General features: G+C 39.0%; 1 protein-coding gene across 4 annotated transcripts in view; it reads left to right on the top strand.

The window, feature by feature from the left end:
- Window positions 1-26,879, top strand: part of cabp1b (calcium binding protein 1b) — a 52,018-nt gene that overhangs the window by 13,985 nt on the left and 11,154 nt on the right. Inside the window, exons 1-2 of one of the 4 annotated variants that reach the window (XM_079804199.1) lie at window positions 16,805-17,358; window positions 26,281-26,439. The exons of 2 other annotated variants lie outside the window; for them this stretch is intronic. In XM_079804199.1, the coding sequence (XP_079660325.1) occupies window positions 17,230-17,358; window positions 26,281-26,439 (288 nt within the window). In that variant the 5' untranslated portion in view covers window positions 16,805-17,229. Of the gene's footprint in view, window positions 1-16,804; window positions 17,359-26,280; window positions 26,440-26,879 lie in introns of those variants that run through there. One more of the 4 variants, XM_079804198.1, reaches the window with a different exon arrangement.

Genomic DNA, 26,879 nt, shown 5'->3' with positions numbered 1-26,879 from the left:
GTCGAACGACATGAGGGTGAGTAATTAATGACAGAATTTTCATTTTTGGGTGAACTAACCCTTTAATCATACAATGTAGGCACTAGGCAGGTTTATAATCAATAAGATCCCAAATGTGAGGTCAGGGGGGTTTCGGGGGCATCGCCCCTCGAGAAAATTTCGATTTCTATGATCTACATATGTGCATTTTAAAATGTTCTGAACAAGAAAAAATTAGATAACAATAGCTTGAAAACCATGTCAGTGGGCAGATATGACTGAAAAAGTTTTTTAAACATATGTTTAACTGATATTTATATGTTTTATGAATACTTTGTGTAGACATGTTAATTTACTGAAGGCTAACAGGAAAGCTAGGTGGCCTAACTAAATTAATTAAATTAATTCACAATATGCACACATGTCATTTGTTTAACATTTCTGACTTAAAGAAGCAGCTGTTAAATATGAAATGTTCAGTTTAGCTACTTACATATATCTCCCTTGACGTCGAGTCCTGCTGCTAAAATTTGCGCTCAACCTCAGCAGCTTCTGTGTGAGCATAAGGCCCGCCTACTCTGATTTGATTGGTTTTCTCAAATATTTTGACATTGACGAGCGGTGACAGACCAATGAGGCTCAGATCAACGCACACACCTCTGCTTCTGGCGTGCGCTCTATTCGCCGCCACAGCGGATTGAAGAACACACTGATTAATGCAGATTAAAAGACGGGACGAAGCCGAAGCCTCCCGCCAGTTTCATATGTTTGAAAGGTTAATCACAAATTTTTTTTAGGGGAGCTGGACAGCCCCCCTAAAAAGGGCCTAGTGATGTCCATGATATTGACCTACATATTCCAAACATTTCCATAATATAATCTATTGAATTGTAGCTACTATTATACTCTTGTGGATAAAATAACATTTCTAGAAGTAGGTTTATTGTTGCTGATTGATATGGCATACAGCTGAAAATGACTTTTGTTTTACTTTACCATAACAACTTATTTTACTACAGGCTCTATAGTGTGCAATATTCACCATTTTCCTTTTTTTTTTTAAAGAAAAAATTTCAGATTTATTTTTCAATGTAACAAATGTGTGCCCTCACTGATTTCCTTTCAAGGGATACTTTAAAGGGATAGTTCCCCAAAAACTGAACATTTCATCATCATTTACTCACCCTCATGTTGTTCCAAACCTGTATGAGTTTCTTTCTTCTGTTGAACACGAGAAGATATTTTGTAGAAAATTGGTAACCAGTCAGTTGACGGTAGCCATTGACTTCTATAGTATTTTTTTCCCTACTATGGAAGTCAATGGGTGCCGATATTGCCAATGTTGCCAATATTCTTCAAAATATAACGGCGATTTTACATTTAGACAGAATTTACATTTTTGGGTGAACTATCCCTTTAACACTTTACAATAAGGTCTCATTTGCTAACATTAGTTGATTCATTATTTGACATATGAGCAATATATATTTTACAGCATTTATTAACCTGAGTGCCCTTGTCAGATTCTTTTCAGCCGCTGTGTGTCGCAGAAGACTTGTGCTTCTGCTCACAACTACCCCCCCCCCCCCCCCCCCCCCCCCCCTCTCTCTCACTCTCTCACTCTCTCAGAAGAGATTAATATCCTAATGCTGGCATAACTTGACCTGACTTGCGTTCACTAACACCGAATTATTCCACTAACCCGCTTTTGGAGATGTGCTGCGTACATCAAAAGCACAATTTTATGCATCATTGTTTTCACAGTGAGATTTCAGATCGATGCCCGTGCTCTGCCAGCAGGGGCTGCCCGTCTCAGGCTCTCTGGCTGGAGTCAGAGATACGCCGCTGCTTCTGACTAAATAACATTCTGTCACTCTTTGTCAAGTCGCTTGCATCTTTCCTCCCTGTTAGATCCAAACATGTTGGAGATGAGGATATTAAGGAGCAAGGACGAAGAAAAAGGGGAAGCGTGAGAGACCTTTATGTATTATATAAGAAAGACACAACACTCAATGTTTGGAGGCAGGTGATGCAGAACCACTTTAGCTCTTCCTCTCACTCTCTTGGCTCCATTTGCGTTCATTCTTTGGGCTTTTTCCGGAGCATTCAGTCGCTCCCGCCCTCCCTCTCCATCCCACTTGGGTCACACCGACCTTGCAAGGGTCTGAGGGGGGGGGGGATACAGAACAAGAGGGAGGGCGGAAGGCAAACGGAGGGCTAGTTGAAAGAACCAGGCTTAAATAGATGAGCAAAAACAGGATATGTGAAAGCGATACACGCTGTGTCGTAAATTCCACGTCATTTCTGTCTTCCATACAATCTCAAAGTCTGTGCTATTTATAGAAGCCAGTGTGTGTTTTTTTTATTCGCCCATGGATTGCAGGGGAGGAAATGCAGAATTTCTAAGCCTTTCTCAGTCTGTGTATTCGAGAATAGACCTTGAAATTCCTTTCTCGGCACATCCCGGAGGAACATGTTATTACTCAGAGCTTGATTGTTCAGGAGATTTCATGCATGGAGATTTCACCTCAGGAGAAATAAAAAGGTGATCGTGAGGATGTTCAGGTCATATTTCACCTGAAAATCAGAAGAAAAAGATGAAATCATACAATTATTTAAAATATTTTTAATAAAATACATTTATGATAGAAAAACATACAAAAATAATACCATTCATTAAAATTCAACTAAATTTAATGCTACAAAATCTTAATGGTCCTATAGGGCAATTTGGGAGTAGATTTCACAGTTACGTCACTACAGCTGCACGCACATTGTGGTGGCAGAAAAACAGCAATAGGTGGAAGGAAATGTGCAAGATCCACGGAATAAGAGGGAAAATGTCTTGTTGTGCCTTGGGATGTCAAAATCTGAAAGCAAAAAAAAGATGGTCTTCATTTTTATAGAATACCACTGTCGAAGATGCTCTTTAAAGCAGAACACAGACGTTTATGCTTGTAAGTCATTAAATGAACAGACTGGGCTGATGAAACCTGCATATTAAAGGGGGCATATTATGCAAAATTCACTTTTATAAGGTGTTTGAACACAGATGTGTGTGAACAACCAGCCTATAATGGTAAGAATCCACCCAATACATCATTATCAATCTCTCTTAACATGCTGTTTCAGATTCTCCCTACTCCTACATAAGAGTATGGAAACCCTGCCCTTTTAGCATAGACACACCCCTGAGTGAGAACACAGAGACAGCCATTTCTGTTTACTCACTGTATCAGCTATAGAGTATTACAATATCTGAGGCAAAAAAACATTACAAATGTTCTGTTGTTGGATGTTCCTTTCTGAAAAATGTCCTTTCTGAATGAGCTTTACGGCTAAAGTTACTATAATCTCTGGCTGTACTCACAGAGACTAGAGCTATCTTGTTAGTTTTATCTCGAAAACGCTCACCGTCTGCGTAATTCATAAACACACATTTATTATGCATTGTATAGTCAAGTGACAGACGAGTTACGTTCCCACACAAGCATCTCTACAACAATTTATAGATTAACGTGACAGTAAATGCTAGTCGATGAGTTGAATCAATGTAACTCAACAACAACTAACGTTACATAAATGTATCTACTAACCATTCAGAAAGTGTCATCTGTGTCCGACTCCGGTTCCGGTTCCGGTTCTGCCCTCCACAACTGGTTATTTCTGACATTTAGGCTGAGTGAGATTCGTTTTGTTGTTGATGGAGTATCCAAAGCTTGTGTAAAGAAGCAGCTGGAAGGGAGGCAGGGAGCAGCAGCTCATTTGCATTTAAAGGGACACACACAAAAATGGCACGTTTTTGCTCACACCCAAATAGGGGAAAATTTGACAAGCAATAATACATGATCTGGGAGGTATTTTGAGCTGAAACTTCACAGACATATTCAGAGGACACCAGAGATGGTATGATGAAAAGGGGCATAATATGTCCCCTTTAAAGGATGAATTTTATGTAAACAATAGATCAACATTATACTGTAGTTTATAGAGGGCATAAGTATTAGCCCTACTTCTAGCCCTAGTTCTCCCACTTAAAAAGATGAGAGAGGCCTGTAATTTTCATCATAGGTACACTTCAACTATGAGAGACAGAATGTGAAAAAAAAAATCCAGAAAAGCACATGATTTTTAAAGAATTTCTTTGCAAATTATGGTGGAAAATAAGTAACAAAAGTTAATCTCAATACTTTGTTATATACCCTTTGTTGGCAATGACAGAGGTGAAACGTTTTCTGTAAGTCTCCACAAGGTTTTTACACACTGTTCCTGGTAGTTTGGCCCATTCCTCCTTGCAGATCTCCTCTAGAGCAGTGATGTTTTGGGGCTGTCGCTGGGCAACACGGATTTTCAACTCCCTTCAAAGATTTTCTTGGGGTTGAGATCAGGAGACTGGCTAGGCCACTCCAGGACCTTGAAATGCTTCTTACGAAGCCACTCCTTCGATGCCCGGGCGGTGTGTTTGGGATCATTGTCATGCTGAAAGACCCAGCCACGTTTCATCTTCAGTGCCCTTGCTGATGGAAGGAGGTTTTTATGCAAAATCTCACGATACATGGCCCCATTCATTCTTTCCTTTACTTGGATCAATCGTCCTGGCCCCTTTGCAGAAAAACAGCCCCAAAGCATGATGTTTCCACCCCCATGCTTCACAGTAGGTATGGTGTTCTTTGGATGCAGCTCAGCATTCTTTCTCCTCCAAACACAGTTTTTACCAAAAAGTTCTATTTTGGTTTCATCTGACCATATGACATTCTCCCAATCCTCTTCTGGATCATCCAAATGCTCTCTTGCAAACTTCAGACGGGCCCGGACATGTACTGGCTCAAGCAGGGGGACACGTCTGGCACTGCAGGATTTGAGTCCCAAGCGGCGTAGTGTGTTACTGATGACAGCCTTTTTTACGTTGGTCCCAGCTCTCTGCAGGTCATTCACTAGGTCCCCCCGTGTGGTTCTGGCTTTTTGCTCACCGTTCTTGTGATCATTTTGACCCCACGGGGTGAGATCTTGCGTGGAGCCCCAGATCGAGGGAGATTATCAGTGGTCTTGTATGTCTTCCATTTTCTTATAATTACTCCCACAGTTGATTTCTTCACACCAAGCTGCTTACCTATTGCAGATTCAGTCTTCCCAGCCTGGTGCAGGTCTACAATTTTGTTTCTGGTGTCCTTTGACAGCTCTTTGGTCTTGGCCATAGTGGAGTTTGGAGTCTGACTGTTTGAGGTTGTGGACCGGTGTCTTTTATACTGATAACGAGTTCAAACAGGTGCCATTAATACAGGTAACAAGTGGAGGACAGAGGAGCCTCTTAAAGAAGAATTTACAGGTCTGTGAAAGCCAGAAATCTTGCTTTTTTTGTAGGTGACCAAATACTTATTTTCCACCATAATTTGCAAATAAATTCTTTAAAAATCAGACAATGTGATTTTCTGGATTTTTTTTCTCACTCTGTCTCTCATAGTTGAAGTGTACCTATGATGAACATTACAGGCCTCTCTCATCTTTTTAAGTGGGAGAACTTGCACAATTGGTGGCTGACTAAATACTTTTTTGCCCCAGTGTATAAACCTTGTAAGGTGGAAAATAATCAAAGATATTTGAAATAGAACAAAATCATCTGCTTTGCTGTTAGTAGCCATCGTCGTGATCAAGATATTGAAATTGACTCAACCCCCTCCCCCTTAACGCCATCAGAAGGGGCAGTTGGAGTTAGAAGAACAAAATAATGGCTGGATGGCAAACAGGTTTTTACACCTTTGATTCAATGGGGGAAGTTTTGTCTGATTGGTTACTTTCAAACGTCTTATGGTTTGGTCTGATTGGTCAGTTTTGAAAGAGTCAGATTTTAATTTGGTGACATCAGGGAAGAGGATAAAAGAGGATTTCAACTGTAGCTCGCTCTCTTTTGGATTCTCTGGCTTTCTCTGGAGAGAGCTGTTCTTTAGCTCTCTCTCTCTCTCTCTCTCTCTCTCTCTCTCTCTCTCTCTCTCTCTCTCTCTCTCTCTCTCTATCTCACAGGTAACATTCTAGGCAGAGGCCTACTGAGAATAATTAAAGGTTTATGTTTACATCTATTTGAAACTATTTTAAGTTACCATAACTAGAATTTGTGTTTCCTTTTAGAAGAGATTTCTGTCTATTATGTAATTGACATTTTACATTTACTTGATTGTTAATAAATTGTTACATTTTTGATCCTTTCTGAATTAATCTGTAATTATTAACTATCTCCAATGTGGAACGGTATAATTGCAACAAAGGGTTAAAACGGAATGATTAAATGTATGATTAACTATCAAATATAAATGATCAAACAACCGGTTGGCATTCTCTTCTAAATGCGACAACTATGATAAATGGAGTCAGATAAAGAATATTATAATCAAATCCATTCTTCCAGCTGAAACACTGAACGCGTGCGGCCTTCACCGCGGTTTGCTACCGATCCTTGGAGCGAATTCATGCGGTCTTACAACCTATAACATTTTTATCATGCAATTCTGACTTTTTCCTCATAATTGCAAGTTTATACCTATGCAAGTTTATGAGTAATTTGGACTTTTTAACATGCAATTGTGTGTTCATGTTCAGAATTTTTGTTCTCAGAATTGTGAGATATGAATGACCTTCTTTTATTCTGTTGCTTCCATAGTCTGCTACTGCAGAACTGTCACTTTCTGCCACCAGTTCACCAGAGGAGAACTGGCACCCTGACTGAGCCTGGTTTCTCCCTCGGATTATTTTTCTCCATTATGCCACCTGATGGAGTTTTGGTTCCTTGCCACTGTCGTCTTTGGCTTGGCTTGTTCAGTTGGGGGACAAAACATTTTCAACAAAATTTTCAACTATATTACTGATCTGCCCTCATTGTCACTATATGATAATTGAAATGAGCTGGATGACATCACCGTTTTCTCCAGAGTGGCTGTACAGCCGAATCAAATTCTGTTGCATTATTTTCCTGTTTAACACTGTGAAGCTGCTTTGAAACAATTGGCATTGTAAAACGCGCTATATAAATAAAGGTGACTTGACTTGACCAGTTAGGCTTCGCCAGCAAAACACATCATCACTGTTTGTAAACACCCAAATGGTACATAGGTACAGCTTGATTTAATTTTTTCCGTTTGATTTTGTTCACGACTCATTTTGTGATATTCACCCCAAAATAGACAAATTACGCAATTGTCAAAATGCAGTGTAAGTATAGGGCATATACAAAAATAATTTGGAAAGCAGCTCAGATCATTTGAACTTGGAAAAATGAATAATATAAAATAATATTCTCAGATATTATCTGCAACGCCACAATCTGCATGGGGGCTGTCAAGCTCCAAAAAATGATATTGTTTTAAAAAGTGTGCTTGTGTGCTATTTATACACTACACTCAAATCATGGTAGGTTTGACATCACATGTCATTGATTCTCAAGTGTATTGTCATTTTGACACCAAACCGAACGTGCAAAAGACTTGGAGCATAAAACAAAAAAGCCATTTTATGGTGCTTTTGTCATACTTTTTGTCCCCATTCACTGTCATTGTATGGAGAAGAGCAGAGACATTTTGCTAAATTTCCCCTTTTGTGTTCTATGAGTTTGAAAAGATGTTAAATTGAGCAAATGATGACAAAACTAAAAGTCTCCATTGCGTTCCATTTAGTCTTATTGCTCACTATGTGAAATTCTTGCAATATTAAAAAGATCCCATTTGGGATTTTTCTTTCCTGTGGTAAGGAAACATGCATTCGGGTGCTTTTATAAAACATTTACTAGGAACATCTATTTGTTTTTAGGACAAGTCTTCATAACATCAAAACACAGCGCCACCCGACACGTTGCTGGTTACCCGAGGTGAGTAATTGACACTCGGGTACGGCAGGTGAGCGCGAAAGGTCAAGCGGAGAGAAAGACAGAGTGAAACCAGAGCTAATGAAGCATTCGGATGTGGAAAAGAACAACACTTCTGAAGAGCTGCTACATTTTTGATGCTCTTAAAAGAAGGTGAATGAATATTTCAAGAGTAATATCTAATTCTGCGCATAAATCCGTCTCCCTTTAGAGAAACCAAATAAAATGTGTATTAAAGCGAATAACCTATTCAATACTTTCCAGCAGATTTAGCTCTCATATTTTCTTCAGATAATGTTAAAATCTAGTTATCAGTATATTCATGATTTTCATGATATATTTAAAGGAATAGTTCACCCAAAAATGAAAATGATCCCATAATGTACTCCCCCTCAAGCCATCCTAGGTGTATATGACTTTCTTCTTTCAGACGAATACAATCAGAGTTATATTAAATAATATCCTAGCAGCCCAAAATTTGCAGCCCAAAAAAGTGCATCCATCCATTCTAAAAGTAATCCACACAGCCCCGGGGGGTTAATTAAACGCCTTCCGAAGCAAATCAATGGGTTTGTATATGAAAAATATCCATATTTAACATTTAATATCCATATCTAGCTTCCGCCATACCACCTTCCGTATTTAACTTAAGAAAAAAGCGTGACGTAGGAGTCATATACACCTAGGATGGCTTGAGGGTGAACTATCCCTTTAATGAAGGCCTTCTGAAGCGAAGCGACGTAGTTTTGTAAGAAAAATATCCATATTTATACCTTTATAAACTATCATCTCTGGCTTCCGGTAATGGCCGTACACGAGTCTAGTTCCTCTGACCCGATGCATGACGTATTGACGAACTCGAAATGAGTAGAGGATAGAGCAAAGCAAAACACCAGTCACAATTTAGAGAATTATTAAATGTGAGGATTTTGATATAATAGAAGAGGAGCTTGAGTTTGTTGCCCAGCTCTATTTGTTTGAACCATGAGAGGTGTCTACTCTCACCTAAGCTTACGCTACTCCTACATCTTACATCTTACGCCATGTGTCAGGTCAGAGGTCACTCTTCTGCCGGAACTTGACTCGTGGACGGCCGTTACCAGAAGCCAGTTATTATAGTTTATAAAGTTTTAATATGGACATTTTTCTAACAAAAACGCATTGCTTGGCTTTAGAAGGCCTTTATTAACACCATGGATCCATATGGATTACTTTTATAATGGATGGATGCACTTTTTTGGGCTTCAAAATCTAAGGTACCATTCACTCTCATTATAAAGCTTGGAAGAACCAGGATATTTTATAATCTCACTTCGATTGTGTTTGGCTGAAAGGTCAGAGATGTTTCTTTCTTTGTGTGTGTTTGTGTAAGACGGAGCAGGAAGCTCATATGCCGTCAGCGCACTAGAGATGAACATGAACCTTTCTGCTCATCTTCCTGTCTCTCTGGCAGCCAGTCGCCGTGTCCAACAGGATTATCCATGACCTCCAGTCTTGGTTAAAATGAAGAAGTACTTATTAACATTGCTGTCAGAATGATCCGTTTTGTGCATGCGTGGCTCGAACGCTCGAGTTCCTGGAGCTCAAATGCAAAAGCGTGACGCCAGCATCATCAAGGTCATGGGTTTGTTTTTCTTACTTATCTGCTAAATGAAAAAAAAAATGAAAAAATGTATGTCATTCAACAGCATAAAGTACATTCAACATGTATTCACTTAGCAGACACTTATCCAAAGCAACAAATGAGGTACAACACAAACGCAAGTTATAAATCATAAGTGACAGCATTGCAATATATTCTAAGCCATGCATAAAATGTTCATAACACTGCAAAACAATGATTAATTAACTTGGTATTTTTGTCTTGTTTTCCAATATAAATATCTAAACATTATTAGATTAACATATATTTACTTGAGAAGATGATTTTTTTTATTTATTTACAATACATTTTCTTTGAAAATTGTTTTTGCTTAAAACAACAAAATATATCTGCCAATGGGATAAGAAAAAAAATCTTTTTTCCTTGCTTTATTAAATTTGTACTGAAAAACAAGAAAAAATACCAGTATAATAATGTTTTTTTTTTTTTTGCAGTGTATGAAACAAAAATTAAGGTCATTAGCCAATTATCATCCATCTAACATAAAAAAAACAATCTTTATTTGTTTCAGAATGTTCAGAACATTCCAAAGTAACAATCCCATAATGTTTACTAAATGGAATGTTCCTTTAACGTTTGCATAACCAATAAAAAACATTTTTAAAACATTTCAGAGAACATTCCTAAATAATATTTTCATAACTTAATGGGAACGTTAGCAAAACATTATTTTTTTATTTTGCTGGATTTCATCATGTCAATACATTGTCCCTTGATCTTGGAAATTGATTCTATTATTTTCTAGTTTTAGATCAATTTTGTATGAAATATCTTAAATCTTGACTGTCCGATCAAATAAATAATCTCATAAGAAAAGTTAAATTATATTGTTGATACTATTTCAAATGTATTTGTCACAATGGAATATGGTTATCATGAAATAAAACTAGTAAAAACATTTTTGTTAATTGAAATAAAGCTTAAATAAAATAAAATATAAATATTAGATGACTAAACAAACTAAACAAAAATTTTATTTAAAGTAGCATTAAAATTACCAACTGGAAATGAATAACTTAAACTAAATAAAATATCTAATTGAAGTAGAAATAAATTAAACCTAAATAGTATTATTGAATAAAAAATTAAAATGAAATCTGATGGGTGGGATATATTAGGCAGCAAGTGGACTGCCTGAACAAACAAGTCCGATCCATGGAGGCCCCACCTCACAACTTACAGGAATTAAAGGGTCTGCTGCTAGCATCTTGGTGCCAGATACCACAGCACACCTTCATCAGGGATCTAATGGAGTCCATGCCTCGACGGGTCAGGGCTGTTTTAGCAGCAAAATGGGGACCAACACAATAATAGGACATAATATTATGGGAACATCATTCCCACCTTAATACTCATTGAGGTGTTTTTATTCAGTTTAAACCACCATTAAAATTTAATTGAAATGAAACACATTTTAAATGAACCAAATCATATTAAACACCACAATTTTATCACAAAATGTTTTCTGAAAGTTGATTTTATCAGTCAGATTGTCACACTGTGACTGATAATTGTTTAATAAGTGAAAAGCAGCTCTGCATAAAAAAATGTGATTGATGTCACTGAAATATTGTACACATAGCGCGTACAGTAACACCGGCTAAACAATTTGTGACGTACGCAGAGCACTAAATCATATCTGTTTATTTAACGTCGACATACTGCTGTAAGCATTACAGTAGTGGAAAGGTGACTTAAATCACCGTGAGCGGATGATTTATGTATACCTGGACGCACAGTTATGCGTTTACGACAGTTCAAGAGCCGGTCTGAGCATGTATGGATATGTGCGAGTGTGTGCGCGAGTGTGTTTCTGCGCTGCTGGTGCGTGTTCTCTTGCTGAGTTGACGTTATGAGAGTGGACGGCGCCTGGCTCTGATTTCTGATGTGTTCTGAAGTTCACAATGAGCCTCCGGTGAAGAGGCTGGCTTCAACTAGATGAATCATCCTCACCGACAGAGAGAGAAAGAGAGCAAGAGATAAGCCATACATGAGTAAACCAAAAAGATCAGCTGAGAATTAATCGGGAAGGTTAAATGTGCATACAACAGAGATATTGATGGATCCAGGAGAATATGGATGTCTCAGTTCCTATTGAACTGATGTTTCTCATAAAGTTCCTTAAGAAAAATTAAATGATAAAAGTATTTTTACACATTTACTAACTTACATTCGCTAAACAGTTCACTTACATACAGTTTAACCATATACAAAAACATGTATCTAAAATATCACTGCATGCATAAGTATAAAAATTATCATTATTTCGAGAGCAAACATTAGGCTCATTATAGAACGCACCTTATTTACAAAAATCATTGCTGCATGACGCAGTTAATGTTGTGCTATTACAGCCAGTAAAAAGGGGGCAGTAGTGATCAAAGCAGCAGTGATTTAATCAAATAATAACCACATGATGAAGAAGAGTGTTTTTTTAGCGCTGAAAACATGATGGCTGCATCCAAAATCGCATACTCTCTTGAGTAAGTAATTATTTTGAATAAGTAATTACTTTGCGACCTCTAAAAAAGTATATTCTACATAGTACGTTCGCCATTTTGTCATTATCATGTGACCTACCGGTGTCCTTTTGCATCACTTCACTGCCATTCACAAATCCTCTCCCGTGGCCTCATGGGATAGTAAAGTGTCCATCAGATGCACACTTCAGAATCTTCCCGGAAACAATACATTTTTAAGTACAATCAACTTTTTAAAGTCATTTCAACTTAAATTACATTAAAGGGGTGATGAATTGAGAAATCAACTTTCCTTTGAGCCTTTGGTATATAAAAGTTCATCGTGATATAAGAATGTCCTGTAAGTTTCAGAGCTGAAAACGTCCTTGTTAGTCAAAGAAAAGCTTTTATAGACATCAGGCCCCGAAAACGAGAGCTCTCACAATATGTCAACCATTGACGTAATAGGACGCAGAAGCACCGCCTCAAGTCCGCCCACCGACTCGTGGAGCTAAACGGGTCGCGCTACTGAGCAATAAACATGCCGGTTCCAGCTCACGTGCGTAAGACATTGCGCGTTTGTTCGCTTCATTTCACCGCGGAATCGATTGTAAACAAGATACAGGTCGAGTCTGGATTTGCAGACCTATTGAGATTAAAACACAATGATGTGCCTTCTATATTGGATCCGAAAGGAATGGTGCAACACACTTATGTGAGTAAAACATGTTTTTTATATGTGTTAGTATTGCATTGTTACAGATCGTTTGATATCTATTGATTACATACCTTAGCACGCTGTCACAGGCTGGAGAAGGTGTTATTGGTTCATTCGTGATCAGACTCAGACTTGTAATGCCAGCTCACAAAGCCCAAAGTCCCGGGGCTATGTGTTTTTCAGACTGGCTACCAAAACGTATCACCGGTCTGCCGGCGGGCTGTAGTGAAATAACATTCCTTTCTTGTGCGCGCACGCGCACGTGTGTGTGTGTGTACGGTTCACGGTTATATTCACTGATCGGGCGAAATGATACAGAAATAACATTCCAATCAATCGCGGGTGGATGAGAGATGAATCATAAATATATTTTTCGAGCCCTGTGAACGTTTCTCCAGACGCTTTCAAAACAATTCCTCACGTGTACTGACAGGGGAACGGAAACTCATTAAATATGCAAATCTTATCCAATCCTAGCCGTGGGCGTTTACTTCCAAGTCTTCAGTGTGGCACACCATCAAAACCGACCGTTTTTCAGAGAGCCTCAAAACCAAGGCAGAAAATAGCCCATTACTTATTCATTATGATGTTTCTGAATGTAAAAACCCTGCAAACGTCATTAGTTGACCTCAGACAACAGTATTAAACAATAAAAAAAGCCAATTCATGACACCTTTAAACTGACTTGGAATGGGTTGAATCTTGTATAATTTATAAAAACTAATTTTGATGAGTTGAAGCAATGTAAAAACATATGCTGTTATAGCTTAATGATCATATACTTTTTTTACAGTGTATATAGTAGGAAAGTGTGGGATTTCAATAAGAGGGTTACTCTGCGTTCGGGCCAATTACCAAGCTCAGAGCCCTCTCCCCGGACAGCACGCCAAATACGTTTACCAACTTAATCTATCCGATTTATTTGTATGTGTGAACTCGCGAAACAAAGAAAGAAAAGAAAATTAAAGGCACAATATGTAGTTTTCGCCACTAGAGGTCGCTTATTCAAAACAAAGGCATAGCTTGATGATGCCTTGATTTCGCGGAAGTGGGAGTTGTTGTCTTCACCTCTACAACTGGTGGACGGGACTCTTGCAGAAATCATATTCATGAATGAGCTAATGTATGAAAAGTTTATTAACGTTACTGTAGTATGAAGCCGGGTGGGGCTGAAAGCTGTTGGAGTGGAATGAGGCCACTGGAGAGATTGCTAATGAGAGACAAGCGCGACACACAGCTCCAGAGCAGTGGAGCTTTTATTATGGCGCAGTCGCTGCTTCCGCTTCTTTTGGTTATGCGTATGTGGGGTAACGCAGTACTGTTTTATCATATTTGACACATTTGAGTGTGTTGAAAGTTATGTTATAATGACACTGTGCAGTCCCTCCAGAAAAACGCGATTATGCGATCGCGTGATTTAACGCATAATCAGCCAAAGTCCGCATATTCATGCGGGGGCCGCATTTTTTCAAATACGCCGCACTTTCGCCGCATAAATTGCCATTTTCCGCGTGCAAAATATGCGGGCTATCATGATTTCATAATCCCCGCATTTTCGTTGCAAAAAAAGTCATATATATTAGCAGAAAGTTGAAAAATTTTCGTTTACTTCACACAAGAGCCGCCATTTCCGCCTATTGCCATGGGAACGTTTTGAAGTGACGTGATTACCCGGCGCGAACGTCATCGAAAAGCTTCAAACCCCGTGGAGAAACCATAGATACCGGTGAAACCATGATGAAGCACAAACTCCCATTGGCCAACAAAAATAACAGCAAAAGAGCAAAGCAGTTTCCCTGTGTGCTGACTGATTTCAAAACACAGCATCATGAAGCTTTGAAGCGTTATGAATCAATGAGTCGATTCAGCGGTTTGAAGCGTTATGAATCAATGAGTTGATTCAGCGGTTTGAAGCGTTATGAATCAATGAGTCGATTCAGCGGGTTGGATCGCCAAAGTCACGTATTTCAGCAGTTTGACACGCGATCCGAATCATGAATCGACTCGATGATTCATAGCATCATGATGCTGTGTTTTGAAATCAGTCATCACTATATTAGTCGTTATTTATTTATTTTTGCACACAATAACTATTATCGTCGCTTCATAAAGTTATTGTAGAACCACTGTAGTGAGATGGACTTTGTAACGACGTCTTTAGTTGGCTACCTTTTATGGGTCTTGAGAGTGTACATTGTGCCAATGGAGGCCTTTCTGAGCCATCGGAATTCAACTAAAATATCTTAATTTGTGTCCAACAACATAAAGGGAAGTCATTAATGACAGAATTTTCATTTTTAGGTGAACTAACCATTTAAGAGATTGCACTTTGTGCATTGGAAGCACTCAAATGTCTGTTTTGTATAGCGACATTTGTAAAACAGGAAGTTATTTATTAATTTTTTCAGAAGTTGTAGCATATTCCTTTTGTAAAGCTACAGAACTTGATTGACTAAATGTTTTGTAAATTTGAGCCATTATTAAGGTCTTCAATAAAACAAGATGAGAACTTAAATATTCCAGCACTTTCTGTGATGTAGTGCTTTTTTTCTCTTTCTCATCAAACCGCAGTTTTTGCAAGTTCCCGCAATTTTATCGCATAAAATTGCATAAATATCCCGCATTTTTCATCGCATTTTTTAAGAAAACGTGCCGCTTAATCAAGGATTTTTGCCCGCAACAATCACAAAAAAAGCCGCATTTTTCTGGAAGGACTGACTGTGTGTTCGCTCGGCAGCTACTATGAGACACTTGACACTGCAGTGAGCTAGATTGATATTAGACATGGTAAAACTCGTACTCAGTCAATCAAGAAAACCAGATTTAAACAATTAGACTGACTATGTTGAGCTATATAACAATGATTCGTTTTCTGTCGATGAATGTCTTCAAACAGTTGCTCACCTGTCTAATAAAACACACAATATATTAAAGCGTCTTTGGTGTTTCCATGGTTTCTACAAAATAAAATCGAGGGTCACGCGGGTATGATGTCATTGATGCTCGACGCACGGACACAGTCCTTGTCCTGTTTAAAATTGCTTATTTCTCTGGATTTAAATATTCTTGAAAACATTTGGCATAATGTAAGTACACAAAATATATAACATTGTTCTAGTGGTTTTTGGATATTTTAATCCAAAAATCGTACATATTGTGCCTTCCAAAATTCTTTATTTAAACAGAATTTATAACAATGGCTTTGTTTTAACGCTCTTGCATTCATGTACATCTTCAATTATTATACTAAGGGTTGTATCATTTTTAATACTCTCAGATACCAAATTAATTGAAATTTTAAGCCAATCATACACATCAGACAGTGTGTTATAACAAGGCATATATAAAGATTTTAAAGATTTCAAAAAAACTAATCAGATGCTTGTTTTGCAATGCTGGACGTGTTTATGCTGTCACTTGCTTTGCATAATTACTTTAGGACCCATATGCTAAAACAATGCATGCATCATGTCCAAATAAACATCACTATCATTTTTGATAGGGTATGCACATTTTGGCGATACAGATAACTGATAATTACTTACAATTTGAAGCTAATAATCAATATATTGGCTAATATTAGATATCATAAATTTCTAGTGGTTGAACAAAATACCACTTAATTACATCCACCTAAAATATGTAATAATTTACCACCAGTACATGGCCTGCAGACTTTAGTGGCATAGCAGGAATTCTCCATTTAATCTCACTGCTGTCTGGAGCATCATTTAAGGATAAAGGTCTAATTTTGTAATTTTTCTTGTTTCCTATGAACACAGAGTACAATGAGAGAGTGTGAGGCGAGAGTGGCCTGAACAGGAAACCATCAGGTTCAGTGGGCGAGTGCCAGATCAGCAGGTGAATTCTGGGAAGGGCTTCCTGTTGTCCCCTAATAACCTGCCGTGGCCTTCGGCCGGTGCTCTGCATTTTGGCAGCCTTGGCGCATCAACCACACCTTTTCACATGCGTTTTTTTTGTTTTGACGTCCGGTGTTTGATCTGAACACTGCCCCTCGTAGCTGGGCGCACGACTACAAGTGTGTGTATTTTTAGCTCTGTAGCCCAACATCCTTATGTGTGTAATCGACTGTGTTCGTACACGCATGCTCGCGAGTGTGTGTGTGTTTTTGGATTAGTGTCTTCAGCATCTTGCTCGGGGGAAGGTGATACGCTCGTCCGTGCGAGCCTCTTTGTCTGTTTTCGCCTTGTTTGGATGGACGGTTTTAAAACTGAGCAGCTGAGAGTGAGGGAGAGAGAGAAAGAGGGAGGGAAATGAGGGGAAGAGAGAGTGGGGGAAAAGAAGGGAGGGTGAAAGGGAGAGAGCGAGAGATAGTGCAAGCAAGTGAACAAGCAATCTTGGCTTTTCTCTTCTGAGCAGCCCTTCACACTGAGACACATGTCTCCTTTTCCTGATCCCTTCATCCACTTCTTCTCTCCTCCCTTCCTGTCACCTTGACGTCCTGCATCGCCACCCCTGGCTCATCTACATCCTTCCCCTAAAATCCATCTCTCATAGAAGATAAGCCTGCAGACCTCATCTCACCATCTGTAATCCATGCATGGAGACATGTGGATGCATGCACACGCGCGCATGCGGCCGCATTAACTCTCAAGCGCGCAAAATTAGCAGAAGGGACTTTACTATGGGAAACTGTGTTAAATCGCCGCTTAAGAATTTCTCCAAGAAGGTAAGATGCTCTTTCTGATAGCTGAGAGTGTGTGTGTGTGTGTGAGCTACGGACTCGACTCAAACCTGGACTGTGTTGCATGGACTGTCAAAGATGAGTTTAATAGTCATGCTCTGAATTCCTTTGAGTGCTGTATACAGTACCATTATAGTAATTCTCAATGAAACAGAATCTGGACTGACTGAACTTTATGAAATTGTTGAATTTTGCATGCTAGAGAGGACTAGAAAACGTAAAAAAAACCTAAGAAACCACTCTGGAGTAGCAAAAACATTACTATGAAAAAACGGACTTGTCCTGCATCAGGATGTTGGACGTTTGGTTGCCGTTTTTGACCTTGGAAGTTGCTGGACATGTTCATGAATTAATATGTTTAATGATATGCTAGATCACGATGTTGTTAAAGGGATAGTTCTGTCAATAATTACTCACCCTCATCTTCGCAACTGAGAGCTTTCTGTCTCTCCATTGACAGCTACGCAACTACTACTTTAACTCTTCAAAAAGTTCATAGAGATCGTAAAACTAATCCATATGAATTGAGCGGTTAAGTCCAAATTTTCTGAAGAGACATGATCGCTTTATATGATGAACAGATTTATTTTATGCTTTTATTCACATATAAACATTGATCAGCGAACATAAACAGAAGCTCAAATGAACCAATGAATAAACCTCTTGAGGAAGCTCAAACGTGATGCGTAACACGAGAATTAACCTCATTGGTTCTTGCGGAAGTTCAAACGTGATGCATAACACGAGAATGAACCTCATTGGTTCTTGCGGAAGCTTAAACATGGTGCGTAACATGAGAATGAACCTCATTGGGTCTTGCAGAAGTTCAAATGTGATGCGTAACACGAGAATTAACCTCATTGGGTCTTGGGGAAGTTCAAACGTGATGCGTAACACGAGAATGAACCTCATTGGTTCTTGCGGAAGCTTAAACGTAATGCGTAACACGAGAATGAACCTCATTGGGTCTTGCAGAAGGTCAAACATGATGCGTAACACGAGAATGAACCTCATTGGGTCTTGGGGAAGTTCAAACGTGATGCGTAACACGAGAATGAACCTCATTGGTTCTTGCGGAAGCTTAAACGTAATGCGCAACACGAGAATGAACCTCATTGGCTCTTGCGGAAGCTTAAACATGATGCGTAACACGAGAATGAACCTCATTGGTTCTTGCGGAAGCTTAAACGTGATGCGTAACACGAGAATGAACCTCATTGGGTCGTGCGGAAGCTCAAATGTAATGCGTAACACGAGAATGAACCTCATTGGTTCTTGCGGAAGCTCAAACGTGATGCGTAACACGAGAATGAACCTCATTGGGTCTTGTGGAAGCTCAAACGTGATGCGTAACACGAGAATGAACCTCATTGGGTCATGCGGAAGCTCAAACGTAATGCGTAACACGAGAATTAACCTCATTGGTTCTTGCAGAAGCTCAAACGTGATGCGTAACACGAGAATGAACCTCATTGGGTCGTGCGGAAGCTCAAATGTAATGCCTAACACGAGAATGAACCTCATTGGTTCTTGCGGAAGCTCAAACGTGATGCGTAACACGAGAATGAACCTCATTGGGTCTTGTGGAAGCTCAAACGTGATGCGTAACACGAGAATGAACCTCATTGGGTCTTGTGGAAGCTCAAACGCGGTGCGTAACATGAGAATGAACCTCATTGGTTCTTGCGGAAGCTCAAACGTGATGCGTAACACAAGAATGAACCTCATTGGGTCTTGAGGACGCTCAAACGTGATGCGTAACATGAGAATCAATCTCATTGGTTCTTGTTGAAGCTCAAATGTGCTGTGTAACATGAGAATGAACCTCATTGGTTCTCACACATCAAGCGAACATTCTTGAGCTTCTGTTTAACTACTGATGTGCGAGTTGATGAATGTTTATATGAGAATAAAAGCCTAAATTCCTAAATCAGTTCATCAGATAAAGTGATCGTGTCTCTTCAGAAAATTTGGACTAAACCACTAAATTCATATGGATTAGTTTTACGATCTCTTTATGAACAAGTGGTAGTTGCGTAGTTGTCAATGGATGGACGGAAATCTCTCAGATTTCATCAAAAAGATCTTCATTTGTGTTCTGAAGATGAAAGAAAGTCCTACGGGTTCGAAACGATATGAGAGAGTAATTAATGACAGAATTTAAATATTTGGGTGAACTATCCCTATGCAACAGCAATATAACCATATTATTAAATGAGATTAGTTATTGACATTGACGTCTGAAGTTGCTGTTCTGGAAGTTTCTAGAAGTTCTTCTCAATCATCTCTAGATGACTGTGCACGCTCAAGAATTAGCGTGAGATATCAGGCGCTGACACCTGCTAAGATCTCCTCTCCCCGAGTGCCCAATGGCACAGGTTTCTTCGGGAGAATGCACGAGCTGGCACCTTACAGCCTTGGCAACAGACGGAGTGTGAAGGTCATGTGCAAATAGAGGGGAGATGCAATGCATATATTTGCACAGACACATATGTGCATGTGTCATGCAACCACATTACAGTGGGAACATTTAAAAAAGCATGACCAGTAGTGTCTTAGGCTTCATAGCAAGATCTTCAGTATGAGGCCAAATGAGACTGCTGTTAGTGCGTGTATACCTCAATCTTGCCCAGCTGTCGGATGCAGATTACTTTAGCCGCATGTGGTAGGAGAGGATAACAGGAAGAGCGAGAAAATGAGATCTAAAGGAGACAAAAAAAACCTTTAAGTTAATAAAATCAGTTTGAAGTCAATGTAAAAACCCATCAGGAAATTATTGGATCGTAAAATCATGTGTCATGTGGCTGGAGGGGAAGTGTTGAAAAAATAAGGGATTCGTGACATCATCTGAAAGGAAAGTCATTTTAGAGGTGGAGCAAGTTATTATATTTTGATAAAAGATTATAATTGCTGCACCACAATTCACCTACTTTGTGAAGAAAAAGAGTGCGTACCAGAAGAATAGGCAAGTTTTGGGACATACTGTTGTGCCACATCATAATTTGCATCATGTTACCGTAAACCGCTGTTATTTTAGTATTATTTATATCATATCATAGTGTATCATAGTTTTTATTAATATTTTGAATGAGCTTTTATTGATATATTTATACATTTTTAGTCTTTTTTATATGCTTTTGTCATTTTATTATTTTTCTTTTAAATTGAAATATTACTATTTAGGTTAATTTGTTTTTTTATTTCAGTGTTAGTTTTTATTTATTTATATTTTAGTGGTTTAACTTAAAAAAAAATTTGTTCGTTGTCAAGGTAACATTTTAAAGTTTTTCATCTAATATTTATATTTTCTTTTAGCTTTAACTTATATTTTATTTTATTTCAAATATTAAAAAAGTTTTTAATCATTTTAATTTTAGTTAACAATAATCACTCTGCCGTAAACTGGCCTGTCAGTCATGTCACTTGTCCTCATACACACATTCCACATTTCAGTTCATTTAACTTCCACTAATGAACAATTCTTCCTTCCGTATTGGAGAGAAAAGTAGTAGCACATTGATCTGCCAGTCGTGGGTGTTTCATGCGGAAAAAAATCCTCATGTTTTATCCATAATGATGCATTTAAAATATAATGGCCAAACATACATTTTTTAAAGTTCACAATGTTGTTGCATATGAAATAAATATCTTTCATCAGGTTAGATATTTATTATTAATCACTCAAACGCCTTTACCTAAACCTCTCTACTTAAAGGAACACGCTGACTTTTTGGGACTTTAGCTTATTCACCGTATCCCCCAGAGTTAGATAAGTCCATACATACCATTCTCATCTCTGTGTGTGCCATAACTCTGTCTGGCGCACCGACCGCTAGCCTAGCTTAGCACAAAGACTGGAGGTAAACAGCTCCAGCTAGCCTACTGCTCAATAAGTGACAAAATAACGCCAACATTTTCCTATTTACATGTTGTGATGTGTATAATTACTAGGGATGGGACGATACACTTAAACTCACGATACGATGCACCTCGATATGCCAGGGTTACGATACGATACGTCACGATACGATATCAAAAAAGAAAATATTACTGTATAACAACAACTTATTTATTTTTGTTTCAGCTGCACACAGGGAAACGCAACACTTTTTCTCTCCCATTTCTCGTTGATGACTTCTGCCGTGATGGTTATATAACTCTGTGTTGCACGTGAGGTCCAGCTGTCGGTGGTCAGGGCGACACAGTCGGCATTTTTTAGATACTCTTTCACGCTTTGTTTGGTTTCATTGTAAATTTCCGGGATTACCTTCTCTGAAAAATGTCCTCGACATGGCATCTTAAACTTGGGCTCCAGCACATTGAACATTTGGATGAATTTTCTGTTCTCTACCATGTTAAATGGAGCCATATAGTCCGCTATGAATTCGCCAATGAGCCTGGTTATCTGTTTTGCACGCGGACTTGACGGAGGTAGAGTTGGTGTCAGCGCTTGTTTCATGGTCAGCTGTCCCTTCAGTAGGCTCGTTTTCTCCGGGGCCGTCTTCACATTTTTGTGGTGGTTCATGTTTGATGTGTTGGACGTGGTGTACGGAATGACAGCATGGCATAGCTTACACACAGTCTTAGTCTTGTCAGTTACTCTATTGCCGTCTTTGTCTTTTTTAATGAGAAAGCCAGACATATCACTTGTATCCAGGCAGAGCGTCCTCAATTTCGACCTCATTTGACTCCATGGTCGGCTGTTTGGGGGCAAGGCAGTTGGTGCTAATGCTAATATTTGTTAGCTCGCTGCAGTGTTGTTGTTGCAACATGCGCTGTCTTGACGTGACGACGTACCGCACCGTTCCCCGGATAGAATTTTTTTTTTCATTTAGTTTTTTTACCCTGCTTGATCAGCAGATGGTGCTGCCAGCCTGCCACCATAGACTGTATGTCTTCCCCATATACATACACACACATATAATACACTCAATTATTTATATACTACGCAAATCAAGCAGCAGTGCCATCTATCTTTATTTCGCGATCCATTTTTTTCGACCTCGATGCGTTTCGTCACGTTTTGTATCGCGATATTTTGTCAAACGATATTTCGTCCCATCCCTAATAATTACATCGTGTACTAAGACTGACGGAAAATGAAAAGTTGAGCTTTTCTAGACCGATATGGCTAGGAACTATTCTCTCATTCCTGCGTAATAATCAAGGAACTTTGCTGCCGTACCATGGGTGCAGCGGCGCAATGATATTACGCAGCGCCTGAAAATAGTCCCCAGCACGCTCTCTGTGCAAGCAGGTTGTCACGTTGGTTATGTTGACGGAAGTTAAGGCCTGTTCACACCAGTGCATTTTTTGTGCGCGTTTATCGCCGACGTTTAACGCCTCGTGACTAAACAAAGGGCGCCAATGTGAGTGTGCACACCGACGCGCAAAACGGCAGGCGTAAAAGCATAATTTTTTATGTGGCGCGTTAGAAAAAAACAATACATAATATGTCTATGGTTTTGGCAAGCACGTAAATCTCTCTTCTTCTTCTGTGTGACAAGCGAGTGTCAGAAGCGTAAAGTGCCGCAGCACCACCTTGGTTACCGGGAGCGCTATCTACTGAATTTGCACGTTCACTCGGCGCATAGCCAGTGGAAATCGATTGGGTGTGAAAAACGCTGGCGATAAGCGTGCGATATTCGTTCCGGTGTGTACAGCCTATTTTCAGGCGCTGTGTAATATCATTGCGCTGCTGCACCCATGGTAAGACAGCAACGTTCCTTGATTATTACGCAGGAATGAGAGAATAGTTCCTAGCCATATCGGTCTAGAAAATCGTAACTTTGAATTTTCCGTCTGTTTTGTACGGTAGTACACGATGTAATACACATCACAACACGTAAATAGAAAAATGTTGCCGTTATTTTGTCACTTATTGAGCAATGGGCTAGCTGGAGCCATTTACCTCCAGTCTTTGTGCTAAGCTAGGCTAGCGGTGGGTGCGTCAGACAAAGTTATGACACACGGAGATGAGAATGGTATGTATGGACTTATCTAACGGTGAATAAGCTCAAGTCCCAAAAAGTCGGCGTGTTCCTTTAATCTGCACTTTGATTTTCCACTAGAAATAGTAGACCATCCAGGTACCTTTAGGACACTGATTTCAACATACTACGATTTAGGACGCACTGTATGAATACTATTTAGGACAGATAGTATTTTAATGTGCGACACTGAATTGCGCGCAATAAGACCAGGATCTTGATTCATGCTGACTTGAAGGTCATGCTCTAAAGTACTAGCTATCTATAACTAAATAATTTGAGTGATAATTGATCACTATAAATACAAACATATATAATTTCCTAACATTTCAGTAGCTGTTTCTCTGTAAGCCCTCTGATTAGGTGTTGATGACGTCGGTCTTCTCTTTAATTAACCCGTGGGTCTGTCAATAATTGGGGAGATGCTCTTTGTGTGTTTGTGAGTTATATTTCACGTACTCTTCACCTCCTCTGCCTGTCTGCTAATTGGCCATTATAATGTGCTGGCTGACTGGTTTCATTCTTATCCTGATTAGCCCTCCGCTAAACATGAGCAGTTTTACGCTCTCAAAACATACTAGGTTATTTGAGGATCTACTCTCAAATAATGACGTCGGTTAGCCCACATCGTCACCCTTCAATGATCATGAACAGTGAGTTTCATTTGTGAGAACCACTTGGATTTGCTTTTAAAATGTCTTAAGCTTAGTGTGATCATTTGTTTTTATAGCAGCAATCAAATGGCATGGCATTGTGCCAGTGTGCAGCAAGTATGAAAGGGGATGAATTATTCAGTTTGAATGATATCTTATCTTAAAGGTTCTGTCAGTTGCTGAGAGGGAAGAGAGAATAGAGGGCAAAGTCTGGCACAATGTGATTTACCCAAGTAGGACATGTTCCCGGATCAACAGCCTTTCTTAGTCTTAGAACAATGTCCCTGTCAAAAAAACATATCCCTAATGGTACATTTCATGCAAACTCAGATGTGTGATATTGTTACCTTCTGAATATATATATACAACCTTTTTTTTGCTAGTTTCAGCCCAGACGCAACGATCATTATCATGTCCAGCGCCATGTTGTTTAAATAGCAAATACACTCGCGCCCATCTGTTCGCCCATGGCCGCGCTGGTCTGAAAACAAGGTGTGTTCAGGCGCATTGTTGGCGCGTTGCTAAAACTAAAAATGACTGTGCTATTGACCAACAAAAACCTGGTCTAAAGTCAATGGCGCAGTATTTGTTGTGTTATTTAAAGGACGCGTTAGTAATATGCGTCTATAGGCGGGACCACAATGTGCGTACACTCTGCTTATTACACACACAGGGACACACAGCAGCACACAAACATTTTAAAATATGAATAATAAAAGGATTCCTCTCTGGAGAAGTGTTCAGTCTTTCCGCTTGCAAATTCTCACATGTAAATAGTGAATCCGCCATGGCGTGGGTGCAACTGCCTTTTAAAGGGAATGGGAGATGAGACTCTGATTGGTTTATTGCACGTTACGCCCAAAACACACCCATGACTCATTAAGAGACTAGGTACAACCCTTTTAGACCATGCGCTGGGGCGCGCCGACCATTTTTCTCGTCGTTCAACTAGCAGAAGTGGATTCGTACACACCCTAAGTGCATTTGCGCCATGCACTTTAGATAATGTGCTTAGATCGTTAAAATAAGGCCCATAGAGTTTCCCGCTGTTGGCTAACAGCACACAAAACTGATGGTTCAGTACGTACCTCAGTTTTCAAGTCACGGTTTGGTACAGCAGGGGGAAGGAAACTAAACAAAATATCTATTTTTATTAAACAGTGGTTTACTGAACAAATTGTGCCTTTCTTAAAATGAATTCCATTATAATTAAAGGTTTCTTAAGGGAAAAAAGGATCTCTGCTAATGCTATAAACTATAGGCCTATAGGGAGCCCTTACTTGCACATTACTATAATATTAAAGACTAACTATAGAGCCCAAACTATTTGCCTAAATTGCTATTTATTTTTAGATATAATAATCAACACTCAAATAACAAATTGTATGCAAACATGTAAACTGCACATAAAGCAGTTTTTGCATTAATTTCTAAATCTAAATCATGTTTTACTCCAATTCGTTGCTGAAATATAATCATTTACTCAGAGATTTATTTAAACATACATTATATAATCCAGACATCACTAATAGGTTAAATCCAAAAAATTAATATATTGTCTAATTTAGGGCATATATATAGCCGAAGAGTTAATTTCTCTGTCGAACTAACAAGTGTTCAGTATCTTGTGGACTATATGTAAACATATTTTATGTAAAATATCGTATTCAGGACAGTACTAAATAAAAAGAACATATATTTTGTATGGTCTTTCTTATTTTGTTAAAATTATTCAATTTTCACAGATTCTGCAAGTGGTTCACAAACTTTCAAGCGGCACTGTATGGGACTGTAGCTTCAGTGTGCAGATATTATTATTTTTCTTTACAAACTACATTTTCCATCATTCTCTGTAGAAGCACAAGAGTGCTAAAATACATAAGACACTGATTCGAGAGGAAGAGAAATATGAAACTGTCAAGAGAATCAATTTTAGAGAATCAATTTTAATTCAAATCTCGTAAACCTTGATCTCATAAATGGGAACTTCCCAGGAGAGGCTGAAAGCAAAACTGCTGATCCAGCTGGGTAAATCACATTAAGCGCAAAGTCTGACGTTAGAGCTCTGCTCACAGAAAGATACTAAAAAAGTTTAAATTACTTTTCAACCAATGGCTTGACCTGACGGCTGACTGAATTGACTGACTGGCCCGTCCATTCATTGTGTCAGACAGACAACCGTGTAGTTTCTAATTGTGTCTTTGCACCACGTTCCCTCTTCACTAACTTGTCCGGGGCCGTTGGGACATGATGGCTGTGCTCAGGACCGGAAGCGCAGCTACAAAGCAGTGCAGTCATGTGAGGAAGGGGTGACATCTGGAGAGGCCCTCGCGGCCTTGGCTCAGAACTCAACATACATGCACAATGTACTCGGGCCTGCCTGCATCTTTCTCCGTAAGGGCTGGGCGGAGAGCCGGAAGGCTGTACGTAAGTCTGGGCATGCACATCTACACACATATGATAATACAAAACAAGTTCTCACTTATCTTCTTCCAGTTCAGATTTCAGAAAAACAAAAAAATACACATAAATATGTATATACACATATATACAAATTGACAGAGTTTGTATGCAGTTTAGTAGGAATTACCAGAATCCAGCATTCCAATAAAAAATATTTCGGAAATTTTATCTATACTCAGCATCCATAAAAATGGCTATCTAGTCAAAATACAGAGATCATCTGTAAATGGGTATCCCTTTTCCTGTGGTGTGACATGCGATATACAGCAAAATAAATCATATTACACCCGAGTGAATGTGAGTTGCGATATCACATAGCCTGTATTGAGTGTGATGGCGGCGGACCGCCGAACAATGGCAAGAAATGTCTCTTCTAATTTGTCTTTAATAAACAAACACA

The sequence above is a fragment of the Gobio gobio genome (assembly GCF_949357685.1).
Source record: "Gobio gobio genome assembly, chromosome: 22".
Taxonomy (NCBI): Eukaryota; Metazoa; Chordata; class Actinopteri; order Cypriniformes; family Gobionidae; genus Gobio; species Gobio gobio.
Note: the sequence above shows the minus strand (reverse complement) of the source record. Positions and strands in the feature narration are given on the sequence as shown.